Source organism: Colius striatus, unplaced genomic scaffold, assembly GCF_028858725.1.
Source record: "Colius striatus isolate bColStr4 unplaced genomic scaffold, bColStr4.1.hap1 scaffold_45, whole genome shotgun sequence".
Taxonomy (NCBI): Eukaryota; Metazoa; Chordata; class Aves; order Coliiformes; family Coliidae; genus Colius; species Colius striatus.
In genome coordinates this window covers 674,410-695,754 of record NW_026908526.1, presented here as the reverse complement: position 1 = coordinate 695,754, position 21,345 = coordinate 674,410, and the positions used below count along the sequence as shown (strand labels likewise).

At 54.4% G+C, this 21,345-nt stretch overlaps 1 protein-coding gene and 1 long non-coding RNA gene across 2 annotated transcripts in view; both read right to left on the bottom strand.

The window, feature by feature from the left end:
- LOC133629440 (scavenger receptor cysteine-rich type 1 protein M130-like) overlaps positions 1-21,345 on the bottom strand; it is a 188,964-nt gene that overhangs the window by 6,355 nt on the left and 161,264 nt on the right. The window contains exons 5-6 of the mRNA XM_062020072.1: positions 901-1,215; positions 5-190 (exon numbers count right to left, since the gene is read on the bottom strand). Coding sequence (XP_061876056.1) covers positions 5-190; positions 901-1,215 — 501 coding nt within the window. The remainder of the gene's footprint in view (positions 1-4; positions 191-900; positions 1,216-21,345) is intronic.
- On the bottom strand, positions 3,082-6,574 carry LOC133629435 (uncharacterized). The gene is made up of 3 exons (XR_009821028.1): positions 6,386-6,574; positions 5,110-5,153; positions 3,082-4,719 (listed from the first exon to the last, which is right to left on the bottom strand). It is a non-coding gene; the product is annotated as an uncharacterized LOC133629435 (long non-coding RNA).

The following is a 21,345-nucleotide window of genomic DNA, read 5'->3' as shown; positions in this document are numbered from 1 at the left end:
GCACCGGTGCTGGCTCCATCACGAGCTGCCCCTTGGATGTTCAGGGCTGCCCCACACTGCAGCTCCCTGCAGACCACAGCAGCAGCTCTGGCACCAAAGGCTGAGGCACGGACACTTTTCCACTTCTCCCCATCATGGATCTCCACGTGTCCTGAGCAGTCGTTGTCCCCTCCGACCAGCCGGACAAACCCTAGAGCAGACAAATCCCCTGTGAGTTCCCAGAGCCTGCTGGCAGTTACCTGCCCTCATCCCACCTCATCTCCAAGGAGGCCACAAAGCGCCCCACAAGCTCTGCAGCAGCTCCCAGTGGATGCCGCTGTCACAAACACACCAGGAACAGTTCTGGGCTGCAACAGCTCCCAGGGTAAGGACGGGCACTGAGGACAGTGCAAGTGCTGGCAAAGCTCCTGTGGCACAGGGCAGCTGGGGCTGGGGTAGGCAGGAAAGGTGCAGCAACAGGTCACCCCAACTGCATGGCATGTGTTTCTGTGGGATGCAGCTCAGAGGGTCACACTGGCAGAGGAATAAGGTGCCAATAGCCCCAAAGTCCCTTGTTGTCTCCTGCTGTTCCCCAGGGCTGTGGGTGCCTCTGGCATGGTGGGACCTGGCCCGTGGCAATGCCAGACTGCTCCTGGCTTAGTGGGAGGAGGAAGATGGGAACTGAGACACAATGGGGCAGGGAGGAGGTAGGCCAGGCACCGACTGAGAGTGGGCTGAGCAAACTCAGGGTCCAGGTTTGTGGTGAGAACCTGGGCTGGGTTCCTATTGCCCTTTGTCGGGACTGGAGACACCAGCAACACCAGCTGCAGCTTGGCAGTGTGACCAGCCAGCCTGGACCCTGCTCTCACACACACTCATTGCTCCTGGAGGGCACAGCCAGGTCCCTTTCTGGCCTCTTACCTGAACAGCTCACCCCAGCGTCCATGCTGTGAACACAGTTGTTCTCACCCCATCCGCTGTGTGTACAGTTGGACAGGGCAGGCTCGGAGCCACGACACTGAATATCAATCAACCAAATGGGGCCAGATCCTGGACCGAAATTTCCGTGCCGAAAAGCTTGAACAGCAGACCCACATCCCAGCTGCTTGCAAACCACTGCAGCATCTTTCAAGTCCCAGTTGACACTACAGACAGTTCCCCACTGTCCCTCGTGTTCCACCTCCACTCTCCCAGCGCAGCGGCTGCCGCCATCCACCAGCCTCAACTCTGCAGCCCCTGAAACGCCAACACGGGGCTGGTCAGGAGAGCACCGAGCTCCAGACTACAGCTCTGGGGTCCCTCCTGCCCAGCCAGAGGTAAAGGCACCTGAGGGACAGTCCTCCCCATCCTGGGCTGTCCCTGGGGCAGTCTGAGGGTCCCTTTTCTCCCCAGCACTTGGAGCACTGGGAGCACTGAGCATCCCCAGGGCTACACTCATCAGAGAACCCATGAGGGCAGTGTCCAGCAGCCCCCGAGCTGTGGGGCTGCACTGGGTCTGTGTCGGGGTGGAAAGGGAACAGCCCCTGCCCTGCTGCAGCCCCTGTGGGACAGCCCTGGGCTGGGGGCAGAGCTGCAGCCCTGGCCTGCAGGAACATCCCTCCTGGAGAGCCTCAGGACAGGGCCCCGGCAGGAGCCGCGCTGGGACACGTCCCCAGCCCGGCAGCAGGAGAGGCCCCAGCGTGTCCCCAACTGTCCCCGTGTCCCCCAGGGGTCGTTGTTCCCTGCAGGCAGATGCATCGGGAGCTGCAGCTGCAGCTGCACAAACCGCAGCCCCCGCGGCCTCGCAGCACTCGCTGCGCTTCCCCCACAGCGCCCGGCCAGGAAGCCTGAGGTTTCCTCCTGGCACCCAGCCCAGGCACAGCCCCGCGGGGCCCCGACACACCCCCAGCCCCACTGCTCCTGCCGGGGCTACTCCTTCGGCCTCGCAGTGACGCCAATCGCAGCTCCTGGCCCCTGGGACGGCCTCGCTGCACACGGATGCTCCACACTGAGCCCCACGGCCATGGGGGACACTGCAGGGATGTCACCTCACACCCACATAGAGGCACCCCTGACATGTTGTTCCCACTTTCTCACTCCCTTCTGCTACAGCAGCTTCTTCCCCTTCTCCAGTCCGTCCATCACAGAGGCCTTACCTCCATCACTCACTGGCCAGGCTTTGGGCAGCAGCGGGTCCAGCCCAAAGCTGACTGGCCCTGGCCCTGGCAGGTACAGGGGAAGCTCTGGAAACACCTCCTGCTCAACAACAACCTGCAGCTGCTCAACAACTTGGGCAACTTCATCAACAGGTTGCGTGCCAGGCTGGCAGGGGGCTGCTCCTCGTGCCCAGGCTGTGCTCTCCTCACACTCTGCTCTCCCCGTTTCACAGAGCGAGCGTGTTTGTGTGTAAGTTCTTTGGTGGCATCATCCCTGACACGATCTAGACCCCAGATGACAAGAGGGTCTTGGCCCGTGTCACCCTTGAACTGCACCAGTGCCACCAGTTGCTGGAAAAAGCCCAGTAGATACCCAAAAATCTTGAGGCTGGTCACAAGAGCTGGGGGAGGAGTGGTGATGCCCCAGAGTGCTGATCAATGGCACAGAGTCGAGTTGGAGGCCTGTGGCCAGTGGAGTTCCACAGGGGTGGGTTCTGGGGCCAGTCTTGTTCAACATCTTCATCAACCACCTGGATGAGGGGACAGAGGGACCCTCAGCAAGTTCCCTGCTGGCACCAAACTGGGAGCACTGGCTGATTCCCCAGAGGCTGTGCTGCCATTCAGCAGGATCTCAATCAGCTGGAGAGTTGGGCAGAGAGGAACCTCCTGAGGTTCAACAGGGACAAGGGCAGAGTCCTGCAGCTGGGGAGGAACAACCCCCTGCACCAGGACAGGCTGGGGATGACCTGCTGGAGAGGGAGCCCTGGCCCAGGCTGCGCAGGGAGGGTGTGGAGGCTCCTTCCTTGGAGCTCTTCAAGACCCACCTGGACACTGTTCCCGTGTGACCTGATCTAGGTGGGACCTGCTTCTGCAGGGGAGTTGGGCTGGATGATCTCTACAGGTCCCTTCCAACCCCACCATGCCGTGATTCTTTGATACTCATTGAATTACAGACGGTCTCATTAGCTACAAAATACATCTTTATTAAAACCAGAAACAGACTTGAACCCACAGAGGGGATGGAAGAACACAGAACCAGGCGGAAAAGAGGGCAGGGAGGAAAAGGCAGACACAGCAGGGGAGTGAAGCCTGGAAGGGAAATAAACACACAGCAAAAGCCCCAGCAGTGGCGAGACTGAGGTCTGGGCCAGCTGGTTGGGGCACTCCAGGGGTAGGAGTTCTTCGTCAAGAGCTGCTCCTCAAGGAAGCTGCTGCCCAGGCCGTGCTCCAGCTTCCCAACAGTGCCGTCTGGGTTGAGCTCCATCCTGCCACATGGCCAGAGGGGCAGGGAAGGGACAGAACCTGCCACAAGTGCCCCAGATTCCCCTGCTTTCTATCCCATGGGCAAACACTGCCTTCTGTGAAAAGCTGCTGCAAGTATCCCCTGTGGGCTTTAGGAGGAGCTTCCATGTAAACACAAGGAACATATTTCCCTGTTAATGTGAGGGAGCCCTGGCCCAGGCTGCCCAGGGAGGGTGTGGAGGCTCCTTCTCGGCAGGTTTCCAAACCCACCTGCACACGTTCCTGTGCCCCTGACCAAGCAGAACCTGCTTTAGCAGGGGGTTGGGCTGAAAGATCTCTAAAGGTTCCTGACAAGCCCCATCATTCTGTGACTCTGTGGGGGGCAGCCAGGCCCTGCCTCCAGCTGCCACAGTCACGGCTGGACGTGGCCTTCCCTGCAGAGCCCCACACAGCCCAACACAGCCACATCACTTCACAGGCATCACAGGATCACAGGATCATTTCAGCTGGGAGAGACCTTTCAGCTCTTGGAGTGCAGCCTCTGTCCCAGCCCCATCACCCACCAGTCCATTTCCCTCAGTGCAACACCCACCTGACTCTGAAACCCCTCCAGGGCCTGACAACCCTGTCAGCAAAGAAATTCCTCCTCACATCCAGCCTGAATCTCCCCTAGCACAACTTGAGGCTGTTTCCTCTTGTTCTGTTGCTTGTTACCAGGGAGAACAGATTGACCCCCACCTCGCTGCAGCTTCAAGTAGTTGTAGAAAGCCCCAGACCCCTCAGCCCTTCCTCATCTGAGATGTGCTCCAAATCCTTTCCTGGCTTGGTAGCTGCCTCTGGATCCTCTCCAGCACCTCCATGTCCTTCTTGTAGACAGGGGCCCTGAACTGAGCCCAGCATTGGAGGTGCAGCCTCACCAAAGGCGAGTCCAGGGCAATGATCAGCTCCCTGCTCCTGCTGACAACACTGTTCCTTATCCAGGCCAGGATGCCCTTGGTCTTCTTGCCCACCCTGGATGACTGAATGCATCCAGCTGGGAAGCTGAAGCTCATTAGTGACGCTTCAGCAGCAGGATTTGGGTTAAAACTGGGCTTTCTGGGAAGAATGAAGCATTTCTTACACCAGGCACAGCCCTGCTCTCTGTGCCCTTGCCCATTCACACCAGCTGCCCAACGGGAGCCTGAAACACAACAGTGGATGAAAAGGAAACAATCTCTTTGGGGATGGGTCTCACCTGTTTTCATTTCTTTTTCCTTCTTGGACATCTTGCCTGTCTCTTCCGTGACCTTGGCATCTCCCTTCTCACACAGGCAGAGAACCGAGGCGCCGGCGCTGGCCGCTTCCACCACCGCCCACAGGGCCCCTGAAACACAAACACAGAGCAGGTCAACAACCAGCAACCTGCAGGATCTGGCTGTCTCCTAAAGGAGGACAAGGCTCTCAACTCAGATCATCAAGAGAAAGGGGCTGGGGACAGTCAGACACCCCAGTGGAATGAGGCTTGGAGAAGGTTTTCACAGCTCCAGCTGGAACACTGCACAGGGACTCACAAAGTTTACCCCCAGATGTTTCCAAACCCTCCCGGCTTCTCCTCTTTCTGTGAGCACCTTGGTTTTTGCAAGAGGCTGGTTTGGGAAGTGCCTCTGCTGGGGGCTGTTTCTGTGACTGATGGTGTGTGGTTTAGGGGAAGGGGATGGCTCTGAGCAGGAGGGTGCTGACAACACCCAGTGAGAGCACAAAGCCTTGCACCTACCGAACAAATCACCAACACAACTCCTTTTGTCACCTTCCCGTGTGCTACAAGCAACAAAAAGGGAGAATTAGACTTGCAAGTACAGATAAAACCCCAGTGGAGGGAGTTCAGAGGGTAGCAGCACAGAAAGAGGTAGGACACATCAAACTGAACCAGCATGAAGAGGAACAAAGAGCTGTGCCCACCACATGAACCCAAGGAGCAGACAGCACTGACCAAGAGCCCCCTCCCACTGATGGCCCTCACGGGGCTTCCTTTAGGGAATCCAAAGCCCTTTATATCACTGAAAACACCCGACTTATATGACAACCCGTGGGGCTTCCAACTTTTCACCACAGTTGTGTGTTTGCTGCCCCCAGACGTGCTCACACCACCCGTGAGGGAGAAGTGGCAGCAGAGACACTGAGCCAAAGTTGCAACCTCCCGTCCCAAAAGGAAGCCAGGCCAGAGGCAGCCGCCCCACAGCCCCGTGGCTCCCTCCTGAGCTGCAGCCACCATCCCCTCCAGAGAGGTGGCTTCAGAAGAAATCCCCAAGTCAGCTGCTGGAGAGAGGGACCCGGCACTACCGATGCGATTCCAGGAGGGCTCCAGGAGCCCTTTCAGCTGTTGTCACCCCTCTCTGGGGCTGAACTTCCTCCCCCTCCCCCGCCATGGGACCGCATCAAGCAGCGTTTAAAGACAACAGCGCGAAGGAAATAACGCGGGGTGGGGCGGGGAAAGAGCGGGACACACAGTGTTTGGGGTGAGCGAAGCGAGTCCCAGGCAGCTGCCAGCGCCGGGGCCGCCTCCCCCGGGACTCCCCGCCGCAGAACGGGGCCCAGCCCGGTCGTTCCCGGCTGCCCGGGGCTCGTCCCGCTCCGCCGCGGCTGCCCGGCTGCAGCGGGAGGCGGCGGCGGGGAAGCGGGAGCGGGTCAAACCCCGAACAGAAGAGCGGAGCGGGGCAGCGCCGGGGCGGGCCGCGGGCGGCAGCCCCCGCCGGGCCCGGGCCCCGCTCCCGCTTTCCCCCGCGGCACGGAGGGACGGCGCGGCCCCGCCTCCCCCCGCCCCGCTCCGCGCCGCCGCCGGGGCCCGAGGAGCCGCCGCGGAGCCGCGTTCGGCCGCCTCCCCCCCACCGGCGCCCGCGGGCGGCTCTCGGGCTCCCGGGGCCTCGCCGCCCGCCCCGGGCCCGCCGCCGCCTCCGCCCGGCCCCGCCTCACCGGACACCCCCGGCCCGCTGCGGAGCCCCCTCCCCGCCGCCCTCCCGCCGCCCCCCGGCCCGGCCGCGGCCCGCGCTCACCGCCGGCCACGCGCCCCCCATCCTGCGCTCGCTCGCCGCCCGGCGCGCAGCCGTGGGGAGCTCGGCCGCCTCCTCCTCGCCCGACACGGCCGGAGCCGCCTCCGCCGGGACCCCCGGGAGCAGCCGCCGGCGCCGCCCCCGCGCTGAGAGACCCCGGCAGCGCGAGCGGCGGCGCGAGCGGGGCGGCGGCGCGGGCTCCGCGCGGGGCACGCTGGGACTACGACTCCCGGCAGGCACCGCGGCTGCCGCCGGCGGCTTTGCGCGACAGCGAGGCGCGGGCGCTGACGGGAAATGGAGTCCGCGGGGCGGCCGCGGGGAAACGGCGCCTGTCCCGCGGCTGCCGCTGCTCCCGCTCCCGCTCCCGCCCCGCAGCTTCATCACCTCTGGGCACAGGCGTAAGAATCGCCCGAGGGTGGCAGCTGGAAGGGCCGTCACTAAAAAGAGTCACAGAACGGTGGCAGTTGGAAGGGACCCCTAAAGCTCATCCAGCCCAACCCCCATCTCAGGCGGGTCCCACCTAGATCAGGTCACACAGGAGCGTGTCCAGCTGGGCTTGGAAACCTGCCGAGAAGGAGCCTCCGCAGCCTCCCTGGGCAGCCCGGGCCAGGGCTCCCTCACCTCAGCAGGGAAATAGCTTTTGCTCATGTTTCAATGGCACATTTTGTGTTGCAGCTTCTTTCCATCAGCCCTTGTCCTGTAACTGGATACAACAGAACAAAAGTGCTGCCCCAGCCCCCTGACACCCACCAGTGACATATTTGTCAGTATTAATGAGAACCCCCTGCAGTCTCCTCTTACCTAAACAGCCCCAGGGCCCGCAGCTTTTCCTCCTCACACACATGTTCCATCCCCTCAGCATCTCAGTAGCCCCGTGTTGCCTCTCTCCAGCCGTTCCCTGTCTCTCTGGAGCTGGGGACTCTGCCCTTACTCCTGGTGACCCTCAGCAGGTTCCTCTCTGCCCAACTCTCAGCCTGTCCAGCTCTCACTGACTGGCAGCACAGCCTCTGGGGAGTCAGCCAGTGCTCCCAGTTTGGTGCCATCAGGGAGCTCACTGAGGGTCCCTCTGTCCCCTCATCCAGGTCCTCGATGAAGGTGTTGAACAAGACTGGCCCCAGAACCCATCCCTGTGGAACCCCACTGGCCACAGGCCTCCAACATGAGAGTGACAGGGCAGTGGAACAGGCTGCCCAGAGGAGTTGTGGAGGCTCCTTCCTTCGAGGTCTTCAAGACCCTCCTGGACATGTTCCTATGCCACCTGATCTAGGTGACCCTGCTTCTGCTAGGGGGTTGCACTAGATGATCTCTAAAGGTCCCTTCCAACCCCTACCAGTCTATTATTCTATGATTCTATGATTCTACATCTTTTAATGTCACAGAGCACTGTGTCAGTGCCCAGTGGTGATGTGATGTCACAGAACCCCGCTGCAGTGCCCTGATGTGCTGTCATTTCATGGAGCACTGTTGCAGTGCCAAGATGCTCTATGATGTCACACAGCCCCCTTCCAGTGCCTACATATGCTGTGATGTCACAGAGCACTGGTGCAGTGTTGAGATATGCTGTGTTTTCACAGAGCACTGTAGCAATGTGCAGTTGTGACATGAAGTTATACAGCACTGTTTCAGTGCCCACGTGTGCTGTGATGCCAGAGAGTCCCGTTTCATTGCCAGGATATGATATTATGTCTTAGAGCACTGCTACAGTGCCCAGACGTCCTGTGATGTCACAAAGCACTATTGCAGAGCCTGGATATGCTATTATATATCAGAGCAGTGATGGAGTGCCCAGATGTCTTGTAATGTCACAGAGCACTGCTGCAGTGCCCAGTGGTGATATGAAATCACAAAACCCCGCTGCAGTTCCCTGGAGTGCTGTGATTTCATGGAGCACTGTTGCAGTGCCAAGATGTTCTATGATGTCATACAGCCCCCTTCCAGTGCCTAGATATGTTATGATGTCACAGAACACAGGTGCAGTGCGTAGTACTGCTGTGATGTCACAGAGCACTGTAGCAATGTGCAGTTTGATATGATGTTGTAGAGCAGTGTTGCAGTGCCCACATCTGCAGTGATACCACAAAGTCCCATTCCAGTGCCCACATATTATGTGAACTCACGAGCACTACTACCGTGCCCAGACATCCTGTGATTTCACAGAGCACTATTGCAGTGCCCAGATATGCTATTATATATCACAGCAGTGATGGACTGCCCAGATGTCTTGTAATGTCACAGAGCACTGTTGCAGTGCCCAGTGATGATGTGATATCACAGAATGCCACTGCAGTGTCCAGGAGTGCTGTGATTCCACGGAGCAATGTTGCAGTGCCAAGATGTTCTATGATGTCATACAGCCCCCTTCCAGTGCCTAGATATGTTATGATGTCACAGTGCACTGGTGCAGTGCCTAGTACTGCTGTGATGTCATAGAGCACTGTAGCAATGTGTAGTTGTGATGTTATACAGCACTGTTGCAGTGCCCACATGTGTAGTAATGCCACAGAGTCCTGTTTCAGTGTCCAGATATGCTATTATACATCAGAGCACTGCTACGGTGCCCAGACGTCCTGTAATGTTACAGAGCACTTTTGCAGTGCCCAGATGTGCTGTCATGTCACACAGCCCCGCTGCAACGCCCAGATGTGCTTTTCTGTTACAGAATCACGTTGCAGTGTTCACATATGCTGTGATGTCACACAGCACCGTTGCAGTGCCCACTGGTGATGTGACGTCACAGAATCCCGCTGCAGTGTCCTGGAGTGCTGTGATTTCACAGAGCACTGTTGCAGTGTCAAGATGTTCTATTATATCACACAGCCCCCTTCCAGTGCCAAGATATACTACGATGTCACAAAGCACTGTTGCAGTGTTGAGATACGATGTCACAGAGAAATGTAGCAATGTGCAGTTGTGATATGATGTTACAGAGCACTGTTGCAGTGCCCACCTTTACTGTGATGCCAGAGTCCCATCAATGCCCAGATATATTGTGAAGTCATAGAGCACTGCTACAGTGCCCAGACGTCCTGTGTTGTCACAGAGCACTTTTGCAGTGACCAGACGTGCTGTCATGTCACACAGCCCCGCTGCAAAGCCCAGATGTGCTGCTGTGTTACACAGTCCTGTTGCAGTGTGCACGTGTGCTGTGATGTCACAGAGCACTGGTGCAGTGCCCAGTGGTGATGTGATGTCATAGAACCCCGCTGCAGTGTCCTGGAGTGCTGTGATTTCACGGAGCACTGTTGTAGTGCAGAGATATTCTGTGATGTCACACAGCCCCCTACCAGTGCCTACATATGCTGTGATGTCACAGAGCACTGGTGCAGTGTCGAGATATGCTGTCACAGAGCATTGTAGCAATCTCCAGTTATGATATGACGTTAAAGAGCACTGTTGCAGTGCCCACATGTGCTGTGATGCCACAGAGTCCCGTTTCAGTGCCCAGATATTATGTTATGTCTCAGAGCACTGCTACAGTACCCAAATGTCCTGTCGTGGTTTGGCCCAGCCAGCACAGCAGCACCACGACAGTCTCTCGCTCAGTGCCCCCATTCACCCCCACCCTCGTTAGGACGGCGGAGACCTCAGCGAAATGGGAGTAAAAAGATAAACAAGATTGTTGTGGATTAAGACAAGGGCAGGGAGGGCTCGCTGTCAATTACAGTTCCAGGCAAAACAGACTCCAGTGCTCGACTGAGAGAGGAAAATAGGAAAGTTTATTCTACAAGAAACAGAATGGAATAAAAGCAAAAAGGGAGCAGGATGATGAATATTACAACTGGCACTTTAAGATCTCCCTCCCCCATCCCTCCTTTCTTCCCGATCCCATTTCACTGCTCCTGATATCTCTACCTCCTCGCCTCTCAATGGCTCAGGGGGGCAGGGAATGGGGGATGTGCTCAGTCTCTCATAGATGGGCTCTGCCGCTTCTGTCTTCTCAGATGAGGACTGTGGAGAAAAAATGAGGGAGCATGGACATGGATCCCGGGGTATAATGTTAGGCCTGATGGGGCAAGGCAATCTGAGTTCTAGTTATATGAATTTAATGCACAATCAAGACCAGAGTCAGAGCCATGGTTAAAGCAGTTGCTGTCACACAGACAGCAGGCCGCTTTCTCTTCTCTTCTCTTCTCTTCTCTTCTCTTCTCTTCTCTTCTCTTCTCTTCTCTTCTCTTCTCTTCTCTTCTCTTCTCTTCTCTTCTCTTCTCGTCTCGTCTCGTCTCGTCTCGTCTCGTCTCGTCTCGTCTCGTCTCGTCTCGTCTCGTCTCGTCTCGTCTCGTCTCGTCTCGTCTCTTTTCTCTTCTCTTCTCTTCTCTTCTCTTCTCTTCTCTTCTCTTCTCTTCTCTTCTCTTCTCTTCTCTTCTCTTCTCTTCTCTTCTCTTCTCTTCTCTCTTTCTCTCGGGCTGTTTTCAGCTAACGAGCTAACAGCTCAAGGTGGAAAACAACTTCGGAGAAAAACAAGATGGGAAGATGTGAGGGAGCTTGCTTATGGCAGAAACCACAGGTAGAATGAACATGAGAATGTAATCTATTAGCTGCTGTTGCTGAGCTAGCTTTGAAGCTGCTGTGTATATAAGTTAGAGCCTGCTCTCAATGAAAAAGATTTCTGCTATCACTCACATTGAGTAGGACTGATTTCTTCCCACCCAGCTGAGAATCGGACCCTGGGTTGATCGCCGCATGAAGTAGGCTTGGGGCTGGTTTTTCAGGCTTTGAGCCTGGGTTTTTCAGACTTCGAGTCTGGTTCATTTTTCAGGCTTCGAGCCTGAGTTTTTCAGGTTTCGAGCCTGGGTTTCAGGCTTTGAGCCTGGGTTTTTCAGACTTAGAGTCTGGTTTCAGGCTTCGAGCCTGGTTTGCAGACTTCGAGTCTGTTTTTTTCAGGCCAAGAGCCGAAAACTTCGCGGCATATGGCGCCCGAACAGGGACATCACTGGGTGTTACCGGGTAAGGAGCCTGCCTGCGGGGAGCTGAGACTTGAAAATCCGGAGGCAGAGGCAGTCGTCGGAGGAAGCCTGCCGGACCCCAAGCAGAGGTTGCTGTACCCGGGGGAGTGACTACAGGTTGCGGTGAGACGAGGATCCGACAACATGGATAAGGAGGCAGCACTCTCACTTTTACATCGCTTTTTAGAAAAGTGGGGGGTGGACTTTAAACTGACCGATTTGTCTGGTCTACTTGTACATGGTAATTGTAAAGGCTTTTGTAAGGACTCTGAGAAATATTTTGATGAGGAGGAGTGGAGAGCATATGGGACTTGTCTTTGGGACTTGGTTATAGACGAAGATAAGACTGCTCGGAAACTGATAAAACCATGGAGAGAAGTAATTAACTGTTTGAAAAAGTATAAGTTGGAAAAGGATTTGGCCGCTGCTGTAACTCAGCGGCTTGATATGCCTGAGACTGTAGCCGAATCAACAGCTGGACTGTTTGGTATCAGGACTAATTATGTCTCACCTCCCTTTTCTGGTGAGTGGCGAGAAATTGGAAACCTTCTCTGGGAATCCACTATTAATGGTGATAAGGACAATAGTAAGATCAGTAAAAATTTAGGTCTCGTTTGGAGAGACGTGATAAATAATTTAAAAGAAATGCAAGCAGAACAGCGTGTGGCCATGGCTGCAGCCCAGGCGTTGACTGTTGCGCCGAGGCCGAAGGAGACAGACAAGGGAACGGACAGGTTCCTGCAGGAAGTATTAAAGAAACTGGAGCAACAAGAGACCATGGAAACACAGCCTGTCGCCACTGAAAGCCAGCCCGGTGCCGCCCGGCGCTGAGCGGGGCGTGCTGAGAGAAAAAAAAAAAAAGAAAAGAAAGAAAGAAAAAAAAAAGTTCTTCTCTACACAGGAGTTTTTACAAAGTCAGAGAGGCGAAGGGGCTTCGGAGCAGAGCCCCCGCGGGAGAGCTGCTTCCCATTCGAGCCCAGCCCGCCGAGTTACCCCTGGGACGACTCGCAGGGGAATGCCGAGCGGGCGGAGTCGGGCCGGGGTGCAGCACAGGATGATCAGAGGAGAGTGGGGGAGCGCGACCCCGTGTTAGACTGGGCACCATCTGGCATGTGAGGGGAGACAAAGAAAACACAGGAGAGAGTAATACCGGCTGCGCCGCCGGCGCCGGAGACGGCACAGAGTGAGCCAGACCCCCCCCGCCCCTTCCATCCGCAGCCGCCGCCGCGCAGCCGCTTCCCGCGCCCGGTCGGTGTCTCCGGAGCCCCCCCACACACATCGCACCGACACCGCCGGCCCCGGCCCTCACGGACCGCTGGGCTCGTCCTTTCCATCCTCAGTCCCTTGCCTCAACGAGTGTAAAAACTGTTGGTCGTGATGTTATGCATTTTGCTGTAAATGTGATGAACAGTGGTTTTCTTACAGTGGAAACTCTCTAAGTCGTTTTAGGTGTCAGGAATGGAACTTGGAAGAACAGAACATTTTGGCATTGAGAAGCTAAAAGGTGGTTTATGTTGATGCTTCAAATGATTGTGGTAAATGGTTTTAGGCAATTTCAACAAACCAAGCAAAACATGTGGCTTACACTGGCCAAAGCAATCAATCAGTCTACAATATGTTTATCAATGGCCACTCCAGATAATCCTTTTTCTACCTGTTTGGTGGGAGTTCCATCAGATGTGGCACAATGGCCTGTATCAAATGCATTAAAAACAAATCCCTTAGTTCAGGGTAATGGCAAAGTTGACAGGTGGGATTTGATCATTTCACGGTTGCCAATAATGACACCAGAGCCACAGGAGTTAGAATTATTGGGATCTATAAAGATGGATTTTTGTGTTATGTTTAATTTTACCAGCAATACCAAAACATTTGGGACAGAATGTGGATCCCATCCTGGGCGTGTATAAGAACACAACATCTTGGTGCAATTATACTTCACCAAAAAGATCCAGGTCTAGTCTTGTGCCTGTACAGTTACCAAAGGGAATTTTTCTGATCTGTGGGGACCAGACATGGCCTGGAATACCCTCAAGATTACAAAGGGGACCATGCAGTTTGGGACAACTGACACTCTTGATGCCTAATCACACAATGATTTAGAAACATCATTGTCCAAAACAATTTGTGCATGCATTTACTGGTGAATGTGATGACCATGTTACCTTTGGTCTCCCTCAACAATAATAGCAACTAGTATATTTCCTCCAGGTGTAGGAGTATCTGCTTTATTAACTCAGCTATGCAAATTAGGATACTGGCCTAGCAAACAAAGTAACCAAACCTCAATGACATTAGAAGACTTGATTAGTAATGTAAGTAGCATCAGCCATACAACTTTGCAACATAGACCTGCTAGAGATTTTACCTTTAGCACAAGTATAATAACTTTGTTTGTCAGCTGTGCTTTTTTTTTCAGTGGATAAGAAGAAGCTTACCAGGCATGAGCTGCAAAATTAATGTGCAGATTGACCTTGAGCTGCTCTTGACTGTGAGAAACGAAGAAGCAAAAATACATACGAGATAACAACTTGGAGCAAGGAGGAGGCTGAGGCAGCATGTGAAACTGCAAGGCTTCTTGCAGAAAACTACAGCTGGCTTTTAGAGAAAGGACCAATTAGAAGTACTATAAACACGCTGGCTTTGCTGCTGATTATGGAGGTCTGATGCTTGTTAGTACAATTTGAGTTATAGGCTGCCCGCAGGGGTCATGGACATACCAGCTATCCCCATGCATTGAGCCACGGTATCCTTCACACTAGTCTTAGGGAGGGGGAGAGCATGGGGCATAGAAGATATGAGTATAATGGTCTACTGAGTCTCTCTTGCAGATTGACGTGTTTCTCGGAGTGCTCGCCGTGATGCAGATCAAGATGGAGTCACTCAACTATTGGCGAGATTGAATAGTGAAGTGGAACACGACCACCACCTGATCATATCTTCCTGCAATTGGCTCAGCTGGCACATGTGCTGGGCAGACACGTTATGTATCAGCCCGTGCCACAGGACACTGGAGTCATGGAGCATAGGGAGGGGGAGATGTGGTAGGCGTCCAGAAGATCTCGGGTTGTAACGTGAGAGGTGAAAGGTACAGAAGAGGTGGGCACGGGGTGGAGTGGGAGGAGGTGCTGGTGGTAGCAGATATGAGCACATGGCGTAAACAAGGGGTTGGAATAAAGTATCATCAATGCTGAGTGTGTGGTGATCCGTGTCACCTCAGTGGGGGGGCTGAGTAACCCGTGCGGGCGGCCTGGTGGTGTTGCCGGTGGCGGCAACAACTATTTATGACTGCAAGAGCCAGAGCATGGGAAGCTGCATTTTTAACCTAACCCAGTATGATCTATGTAGAGAAGGGAACAGGACCATCCTAAAGAACTCCCTTATCAATATTGGGGAGAAATGAGGACAAATTCGGGAAAAGGGAGATTAACTGGAACAAGTAACGTTATAACCAGTGTGAACGCATCGGTGTCGCTCATTCTGGATGCATGTGATATTATAGATGATGATCCAAGCACTAATTGCAGGGAGATGGTACTATAGGAATCAACCAAAGTATGTTTGCCCAGGTGGAAGCCACTCCAGACTAGATCCTAATAATGTAGTTTCTCAAACAGCCCTCGGCATTTGGTCAGGACACCTCTGTGGAAGCAATGGATGGTCCTGTGTGTGCTGGGATACTGCAGGCGGTAAATCTGAGAGACAATGTGGGAATTTACAAGCTTCAATCACCGGGATGCAAACAGACGGTAACTGTACACCCAAAGCCTGCAGCCCAGGAAATTTAACCCTTATAAATCCAGGAATTTGGAAACAGAAACAAATAACCAACATTGGACTTATGAGATATGGATCCGGGTGTAGCTAGTAATGCTGGAATAAAAGAAAGGACAAGGGAATCGGTGCAGCATAGGCTGTTATTTAACTCATTTTGTCACGAAATGGAAACAGGAGGGAAACATGAAGTTCCCACAGCTGCTAAAAATCTATCTGTAAACCTTGCTGAAAACATTGCCAAGTCATTGAATGTAAGTAATTGTTGTGTCTGTGGTGGGACAAACCAAGGGGAACGATGGCCATGGGAGTCTATGGAGAGCAACATCAGTGATCCCCAAGTATGGAAAACAATGGAAAAGGGTAACGGGAAACAACAATGGGTGCTCCAAATGAGTGTCATTGGAAGGAGTTGTTGGCAAAATCTAAGAGAAGATGGAGTACAAGTATGTACTTGTACTTCACATTTGGAATGTGAAGGAGATTACCTACGGAACGAAACTAGGAGTAGATGGGATAAGTGGGGAAGACCACTGGAAATGGATCATCAATTTAAGAATTGGATCAATGGGACAAACATACCAAATGGCTGGCCAGCTCCTGAAGGACATGATTGCATTTGCACTAGACTGGCTTATGCATATTTGCCACCAAATTGTGCAGGATCCTGTACATTAGGGACTATAAGGCCCAGTTTTTTCCCGCTACCTATAAATCGGGGAGAGCGATTGGGAGTCCAAGGGTATGCTGAAGCTGATGAGTGAAGAAAAAGGCGCCATAAACGGAGCCTACAAGTTGGAGATTGGAAAGATAACAAATGACCTCCCGAGATAATCATTGTCCACTACCATCCAGCTACATGGGCAGAAGATGGATCCTGAGGCTATAGGACCCCAATATATATGCTAAATAGAATAATTAGATTACAAACTGTAGTAGAAATAGTTGTAAATGAAACTGGAGATGCACTTGGATTAATTGCGAAACAAAACACCAAGATGAGAACTGCTTTGTATCAAAATCGCCGAGTTTTGGACTATTTGTTAGCAACAGAAGGGGGCGGTTGTGGAAAATTTAATCTTAGTAACTGTTGTTTAGAAATTGGTGATGAAGGAAACACTCTAAATGAACTTGTAAAAGAAATGAAGAAAATTGCACATGTCCCAGTTCAGACTTGGAATGGAATCGATCTGGGAGGACTATGGGGGAACTTGATGAAGGGTGATTGGCTTACTAACATTGGGATAGTAGTACTGGGGATATTTGGAGGATTGTTAGTAATTCCATATTTAATACCTTTTTTTAAGAGAGTACTACACTTGGTTGTACAAGGAATGCAGATAACTGCAGGGCCTGTTGATTCAGAACCAGGGAAAGAGAAAACTCATTCCTTGATGATACTAAAAACAAAAGAAGATCCGAAATTGATACCAATTCGGCAAGTAGTGACTCGATTAGAAACAAAACCACGAATCAGTATCATACAAAACAAGATGGGGGATTGTGAAATGTGTTCACCTGATTCGTGTCCCTATGAAACAATGCTGGGGCCCCAGGGTGAAATGTGACTTTTAACCATTCTGTTTGTCCCTGTATAACCACAGGTTTCGGAGAAGCAGGATGGTGTGTATATAGTTCCTATTTTTATGTATATAGTTGTTTCTTGCAAAGGCCACCTGGCAGACACTCTGGTAGAGCAGCTTAGGCCGTTTCTTGTTGCTACCTGCACGCTGTTAGGTAAGAGAGGCCTATTGAGCGCAGGCCTATGGATATGTATTAGCAGAGGAAATACAAACCGACAACTGGAGCTGTGCGGCGTGCATCTTGGTTGAGCAGAGACTCCCGGTGCACCCAGCACTGTTTGCTTGCCTCTGTTTACTCAGTTGTGAGTTTCACTGGAATCCTGTTTGGGACTAAGTCATTTATCACACAGGTGGAAGTGGAAGGCGAGCACGGAACGGCATTCACATGAACCACGTGGGTTGTGCTGCGGAACCCATTGGCGGCCCTGCACCCTCCAGCTGGCGTGGGCTAGCAGGGGAGCTGGGGCTCTGTGGTGGGGACACCCTGGGTCTGCCTGGGCTGTCCTGCAGGCAGCAGCAGAGGCCGGGAACGGCCCAGCTCAGCACCCTCGGGGCCCTAGGAAAAGGACACCTTGTGACAGGGCTTGTGCTGCCAGGTTTAACATCGACAAGTCGCTCTTCAGAGGTGGCCATGCTCAGAGAATCGCAGAAACACAGAATGGCAGGGCATGGAAGGGACTTTCCAAGGTCATCAAGTCCAAACCCACTGCTACAGAAGGTGCAACTAGATGAGGTCACACGGAGCAGCAGGAGGCGGGTTTGGAAACCCTCCCTGTGGGCAGAGCAGAGGGGGAGCAGAACCTCCCTCCCCCGCGGCCCACACTCTGCTGCTGCCCCCAGGCTGCCGCGGCCCTTCTTGCCCACGAGGGCACGCTGCTGCTCAGGGTCTGTTTATTATCAACCTGGCGCTCCAAAACGCCGGGTGCCTGGGGAACGGCCACGGCCTGGGCAGAGCCGGGTGGTCCCGGCCCCTGGACGGCTGCGGGGGGCGACCGAGGGGCGAGTTCGCAGCCGAAGCGAAGAGCTCCCGGGCGGAAGGATACGGCAGCGCGGCCGGGCGCGCACAACGAGCGACACGAGCGCTCACACCGGCCCTCCCCGCCATTGGCCGGCCGGGCCGCCACTCAGCGATCTCGCGCGCCGATTGGTCGGGGCGGCGCGCCGTGGGCGGGCCTCGCCGTTCCCCTCAGAGCGCCGGCGGCAGCGCGGGGGGAGGGAGGGAGCGGTCCGGGCGCTCTGGCGGCGTCCCGCCGCGCCTCAGCCCGAGGAGGCCGAGAGCCGGCAGCAGAGCCGGAGGCAGAGCGTTTGCTGTCGCCCCTGTGCGAGGCCGGCGTGAGCATGGAGGGGGCTGACAGCAGCCGTGTCCCGGGGCTGGGCGTGCAGCCGGCACCGGGCTGCTGAGATGGCCCCTGGCTGCAGGGCAGAGGGAGGGCAGCCAGGCCGTGCCACAGGGCCATGAGGAGGCAAAAGGGGCTTCTTTCATTCCTTAAGGCTTTTCTTGGTTATAACTCTGTGTCAGTACTTTTCCATGTCAAGGTTCCATGGCACGCACACCCCTGCGGCTCTGTGGCATCCCTGCACAGGCCCAAGACACAGCCAAACTTCACAGCAGCAACAAGAGAGGCAGGCGGTGGTTTAGCCCTGGCTGAACGGTAACCAAAGCACCCGGTCACTCACTGCCACGGGCCAGCTGCTGCCCTGATGTCCCGAGTGTGACGGCACTTGGGATAGAGCAGCCTGGCCACGCTCCCTGGCCTAGGTGAGGCACACGGGCCACCTGCACGTACTGGTTGCACTCCACGGGCCGGTCCAGCTCCAGCAGGGCAATGTCGTAGTCGGTGATGTTGAAGGAGCTCTGGTGGAGCAGCGCCCGTGTGGTGTATCGCACCTGCACCTCGGGGCCCGTCAGAGTCAGCTGGTTGGCCCCAATCACCACTCAAAACCATGTCTTGTTCCTGGAAGGCAGATGGGGAGCAGAGGGCTCAGTGCCACTCAGCTGCTGGGTGTGGGCTGCTGGATGTGTCCGACGAGGACCAGAGGAGCAGGAAGAGCCGCAGTGGCTCTGCATGGTGTGAAGGACTCCAGCAGCTGCTGGATCTCCTTGCAGTGCTCCAGCTGCGTGTTGGTGTTCCTCTGCAGCCAGGATGCGCTGCCTGCGCCTGCTCTCTGCTCTCCGTCATCGTCCTCAGCTCATCCAGCTGCAGGAAAGGCAGGCGGCCTCGGCTCAGAGAAGGGATGGACGTGGCCAACAAGCCCAGGTGCCCTGGAGGCTCACTCAATGACCCCATCCAGCCAGGGGCCGTGGCTGGCACCCCCCCAGGACCTGCCTGCCAAGCCAACAGGCAGCTGGAGTGCTGCCCCTCGCCTGCCCCTGCAGCTGCTCGGCCACTGTGGCCACCAAACCCCACTGGTCCCCTCAAAACTCCATCAAGACCCCGCTTTTTCCTCAAAACACCACCAAAACTCAAGTTTGCTCTCTAACCTTCAGCAAAATTCAATCTTTTCCCCCCAAACTCCACCTCTTTCCCTCAAAACACAACCAAAATCCCATTTTCTCATCCCCATTTTTAAGCCCCATCAAATCTCAACCTTTTCCCCTCAAACCTCTAGAAAAAAATATCACTTTCCCCTCTCAAGTTTACCAAAAAGCCATCCTTTTCCCTGAAACTGAACCAAAGCCTCACTTTTGCCTTCAACATCCCACCACAACCCTACATTAGCCTAAAAACCCCACCAAAACCCCACCTTTCCCTCAAAACTCAACCAACCCCCCACATTTCCCTCAACACTACACCAAAAAACGCACTTTCCCTTCAGAACTCCACCAAAACTTCACTATTTCCTTCAAAACTCCAACACTGCTCCACCTTTTCCTCAAAACTCCACCGACGCTGCGCTTTTCCTGCCAACACTCCATCAAACCGCCACGTTTCCCTCAGGACTTCACCAACCCCCTGCTTTTCCCATCAAACTCCATCAAAAACCTCACCTTTCCCTCATACAAAAAACACAAACTTTTGCCCTCAAAGTGCACCACAAACACCACTTTTGCCCTCAAAATACTATCACAACCCCACATTTGCCTCAGAACTCCAAGAACCCCACAGCTTTTGCTCTCAGAGGTCCACAAAACCCCCACTTTTGCCCTCAAAACTCCATTACAACTCCGCTTTTCCCCCTCACAACTGCACCAAAGCTCAGTTTAATCCTGCAAACTCCATGAAAAAAATCACTTTCCCCAGAAGTTAACTTTTACCCTCAAACAGTACTAAACCCCCACGTACCTCTCAAAACACCACCAAGATCCAATTTTCCCTCAAAATCTCCAACAAACCCCAACTTTTACTGTAAAAACACCACCAAAACTCCACCTTTACCCTCAAAACCCCAACCAAAACTCCACCGTCTCCCTCAAAACCCCAACCAAAACCCCCAGACCTTGATAAAATCCCGTCTTTTCCCTCAAAACTTGTACAAAACCACACCTATGGGCTGCCAAGTGCCCAGGATGAGCTTTCTAGGGCTTGGGCCAGAAAAGTGTCATTTTCTGCCCCAAGAGAAGGCTACGGCCAGGGACAGCTCGTGGAGATGCCTCCTCCCCTGGGGCAGCACCCACTCTCTGCAACCTCCCGTGCCCTGCAGTGGGGGAGAGCCCCCGACGGTGTGCGTGATGTGCAGATTGTCCACTGAGCACAGGGCTCTGCACAGAGCTGAAGGAAAATCCTCAGTGTGTGTCTCGAGTCCCAAACTGGGAACTGAATCTCCCGCTTGGACAACAAAGCTGTCTGTGGGACCTCTCTCCTCTCACCTTCAACACGCACCTATGAGGCTCTGTCTGAAGCCCTGGGAGGATGATGGCAGAGGGCTGGGAGGTGCAGGGGGTTGATTCCATCTCCAGCGGGATATGGAGGTTTCTCAGCCACTTCTGCACGAAGCAGTTGTCTGAAACGTGCAGCTGTGGGCTCTGGAGTGGGGGCAGATGAGCTGCGCTGGCTGGGCAGGGCTCTGGGCTGGTGAGGGACAATGTCACAGGGCTGTGTGGCAGTTGGGAGACATTTTCCAGGCACTGGCAGTTCCATGTGTTGTGGGGTGCAGCTCTCAGGGGTTCTAGGCATTGCAGGAGGACTGCTTGGGCACAAGAAGTAGCTGCGGGTCTCCATGCTGCATCCTGAAGCTGAGGTGGTGCCACTTTCTCCAGCCCTCTCAGGACTTTGCATCCTTCCTTCGGGCTGTGAGCAGAAAGTCTTTAATCTCCTCAGTCTTGCGAGGCATGGCTGCGGCCCAGGCTCAGTGTGCTACAACCCACAACGGCCACCAGCTCCACTGACCGTTGCGTTTCGGGTTTCTAAGGACTGCTGGAAGATGTTTCTTTGTCTGGTTCCTCCTGGGCTGTTCACAGACCTTTACAAGAAGGAAAACTTAAATATCTCCAGTAACTAAATACACAAAACTAGAGTTTTTGGGGGTCCCTGAGGGAGTTTGGGGGATCCCTGAGGAGCTTTAGGGTGTGGGGGGGTCCAGTGGCTGTGGGGTGACCCCGATTTTGAGGGGGATCCCCCTTTTCCCCTCAGTCAGTGAATGGGCGGCAGATTGGGCCTAAAGGCTTTGGAGGGCCCCTGAGGGGATTTGGGAGCCATGAAGAGGTTTTGGGGTCCCTAAGGGG